Source organism: Apium graveolens, chromosome 2 (assembly GCF_009905375.1).
Source record: "Apium graveolens cultivar Ventura chromosome 2, ASM990537v1, whole genome shotgun sequence".
Taxonomy (NCBI): Eukaryota; Viridiplantae; Streptophyta; class Magnoliopsida; order Apiales; family Apiaceae; genus Apium; species Apium graveolens.
Window position 1 is genome coordinate 205,679,848 of NC_133648.1, and position 4,197 is coordinate 205,684,044.

The 4,197-nt window shown below is 28.4% G+C and overlaps 1 protein-coding gene across 1 annotated transcript; it reads right to left on the bottom strand.

The window, feature by feature from the left end:
- Nucleotides 1-322: 322 nt before the first annotated feature.
- LOC141696459 (uncharacterized) lies at nt 323-3,470 on the bottom strand. The gene is made up of 9 exons (XM_074500601.1): nt 3,431-3,470; nt 2,812-2,873; nt 2,598-2,697; nt 2,423-2,556; nt 2,190-2,335; nt 1,843-2,091; nt 1,615-1,618; nt 1,055-1,168; nt 323-913 (listed from the first exon to the last, which is right to left on the bottom strand). The coding sequence occupies exons 1-9, from the start codon at nt 3,468-3,470 to the stop codon at nt 323-325; spliced, it is 1,440 nt and encodes a 479-aa protein (XP_074356702.1).
- Between the last annotated feature and the right edge of the window lie 727 nt (nt 3,471-4,197).

Here is a 4,197-nt window from a genome sequence, read left to right on the forward strand (position 1 = left end):
GTGAAACACACTATAATCACTAACTATTCAACCAAAAATCACTAAACAAAAAAACTCAATCACTAAAATAATACAATTAATCACTTATAAAAAGTGAAAAGTAACAGCCTAGTAGAATAGATTAATATTAAAAAGTTTGCCTTTTTCCATTCTTCAAATACTAAGAATTTATAACAATATATAGCATATCATATCATAATGAAAGTCATAAACATATACAAGTACACGATCTATATATAAAAATTTAAACTCGTCCCACAAAAAGTTCAACAATCTATATATCAAAATTTTAAATTGCCTAAAAAGAAGTTCACAATCAATTTTATTCAACACTGGCTTTCTTCCTTTTTATACATCTTCTTGCATCATGAGTTGTTGCGCGACATAGTGCACACTTCCGACTTCTTTTATTCGATTTGTTAATTGCTTTTTCCCTATCATTCATCATCATCTTAAAGTAGTTTCCTTTGTTCTTACAAACATTAGGTGGAAGAATGTTCACTTCTCCTTCAGGTTGCTGACCGACCATTGCAGCAATATGATCCTTTTTCTTAAAACTGACAATAGATCCATCATAAGCATCAAACACTGTATTTAACTTCTTTATAGTGCTATGTACATGCTCAAGTCTATCCATTTCTACCACAGCCTTGTCAACTGCTTGGCAAAAATCAAACCAAATTGTGGTCAGTTTTAAAGATACTTGTTCCATCTTAAAATAATCACTGGTTACCATATCGAAATTCAATGAAGTTCCACTATCAGCAGTTTGCATCCAACAATTAAGAATAGGGCTTCTTGAAAATTTGGTAACCCTAATTTGTTTCAAACCACAAAATGCATGTCTGCAAACAATACCACACATCACAAATTTCTTGCAAGAACACACCTCATGGTTCATACTAACAGAAACCTGCATAAAACATAATGAAAACATTATAATCACTAATTATACAATTAAAAGTCACTAAAACAAACACATCCAATCATTTAAACATATAAAAGAAATCATTGATAAAAGATGAAAAGAAACAGAATAGTAAAAGAGATTAACCTTAAAAAGTTTGTCTTTTACCCTCACATCCCTGATTTCAAAATGAGTAACACTATCAACTTCTTCACTCATACGCTTAATTTGCATTTCCAAACAAGAAGCGAGGATTTCTTCCTAAATTTTATTAAAAATAGTACGTGTATACAAAGTGGTTGCATCATCTTCTATAAACCACTTTGACAATGTCATAGGAAGACTTGACTTTGTCTCATGATCCAGTCTAACTGTCTCATTCCTTTGCTTGTCCATTGCACTCTCAAAACGCAACCAAAATTAACATAACGTATCTTCTTGTCTATGAAACTACCCAAAAAATGAGTTTTCACTCTCAGATCTTGAAGTAGTTCTTAGCAACCCAAACATTGGCTCATTTCTAAATAATGCAGGAATCCATGAAGCCTTTAGAGCATACATATCTTGCAACCACTTATTATTTTCTAAATTATATTCCTTTATAACTCTCTCTCATCCGCTCCCAAACTCTTCAGTTTCAATAATAGATGACCAGATATAAGTTTTCATTTTCTCCATGAAGTCTGTTTCCTTGCATAATCGATTACCAAGCTGTTTAAAAAACAAAAAAAATAATAAAACATAATAAAAAACATAATAAAAAACACAAGAAACAATTATTTTAATCATTAATAAATGTCTCATTTATTAATAACAAGGAAGAACAATGGTACATGGAAAAACACAAGGAAATAAAAAAATTCACTAAAACATTTATTTTAATCACTAATAAATATCACTATAATACCTTAACTCAGAATTTCTCCATAATATGCCACATGCATAAACGATGCTTACTAAGAACAAGACCGTTAACATTAGAAAATATATCACGCACAGACACCTTCATAGCAGGACATTGATCAGTAATAATCAAAACATGATTCCTTCCCATTGCCTTTACAAGATGACCAAAAGCCCAACTGTAATCAGCAACACTCTCATGTGAAAGAAGACATGATGCAAAAGTTACACATATGTCGTGTTTGTCAACGCCAGTAAATGGTGCAAAAATCAAATTATACCTGGAAAAATAAATATTAAAAACAGAAAAGAGTTAAAAACTAAATAGAAAAATAAAAAAAAACACAGTATATAATTAGAGTAAATATATGTCAAGTACCTATTTGTATCAAATATTGCATCAAATGATATTGCATCACCATACAATTCAAAATTCCTACGACCAATAGAATCAGCCCAAAATAGCGCTGTGGGACGACCATCAGATTCAACATCATAAGAATAATATAAGGATTTAGATTTATCCTAGATACGTTTGAACGCATCCTTATCACCAATAAAAAATTTCAAATCCCTATTGAAGTTCCGAAAATCTTGCAGCGAAGCACCAACATTAGCATATCTACCATACATTTCCTTGGCAAAACTAAATGACTTACTAACACCAATATTCACCTTTGCACCATTATAACAGATATTCCTCAAACTAGTAGTCATCTCACGACTAGATAGCAAAAAATGATGACCTTTTTCACATGTCAAATAAAATGTTTCAACAAAATAGTACCGGCATCATCTAGCTTTTCAGTTATTTTGCGAATGCTAAAACCACCTAAATGAGCATAAGTATTATAAAACTGATAACCTTGATCTACACTCTCAAAAACCTAATTAGTGTAAGGCACGCCATTCTCAACAACACAACTAGGTATATAATACCTATTACCACCAGGAGATATAGTATAATTTCTTGAACTACTTTCACTTCATGTTGAAGAAACATTAGTAACAACACTAATACCAACATCACTGCCACTCCTAGAAGAATCTCCACAAAATGAATCTAAAAATATAAAACAAAAACTTAATACATATAACAAAAATAACTGACAAATTGTATAATCAATGCAATTATTATAATGTAATTATAAAAAATCACAGATACATAATTATAATGCAAATTAATAATAAATAAAATATTACGAATACGATGACAACAAACTAACAAATTTATTTCTATCTCTAAAAATTCTGTTATTTTTTTATCTCGCTAACTGATTATATCTATACTTCTTTTCTGTGTTCAAAAATTATATCAATCTCTACTTGTCTATTTCTCTGTATATCAGACACAAACAATCACTAATACATATTTAACTAATACTGAAATATGTAAAACACAAACAATTACTAATAGATAACATATATAATCACTAATAAATGAGCATATAATCACATAAACAAATTACAACTAACATTAATCGCATATATAATTAAAAAAAATTAAGCTCAAACTATTCGTTATACAACTTAAAAATCACAAAAAGATACAAAAAAGCCTCAATAAATCAAAAAACAAACTTTTCAACAGATCAAAACATATAAAACAAGATAATTTACCTTGATTAACTCTAATTTTATTCAAATTAGCTATAATCATCTTCAAACAACCAATTGACAAGCAGATGATCTCTTTATAAATCAACAATCACTAAATATGTGTTTTCAACAAAGTTTCCAAAGCTAATTCTTTGCCGAAACTAGATGAACAATATTTGATGGATTAAAACTAAAAAACTGGAGAGAGAGATGGAGAAAGAAACGGAAGAACAAGGAGAGAGATAGAGAGATCGCAAGAGAGAGACGAAGAGAGAGGAACTAAAAACCGGTTATGAATTTTTAGTGAACAGAATCTCTGTCTTTTATATTTTTTTATTAAACGTAAATGAGTGGCTAAGATTTAAAGTTATAAGAAAATAATGGATGGCTAGGATGGGGTTCTATTTTTTATTTTAGGGCTGATTTCTATTTGATCATTATCCTATATATATATGTATATATATATTTATTTTTAAGTGAGATATATATATATTAAGTATTTTATTTAATTTTATATGTTTTAAAAATTATGAAATATAATAAAATTTTATAATAAAAAAAACTAACTATAATCAATACTTTATTTCATTAAACTCATTATATATATTATATAATAATTAATTTCAATACTTTATTTACTAAATTATATTTTTTCATAACTTCCGTACTCGTATCAAAATTCCCATGCATTCACAATTAACTGTTCTTGAAAAGATAAAGACAAGTATAATTTGATAATTTTATAATATACTATTGCGAAGAAAACAAAAGACAAAATAACCAAATTA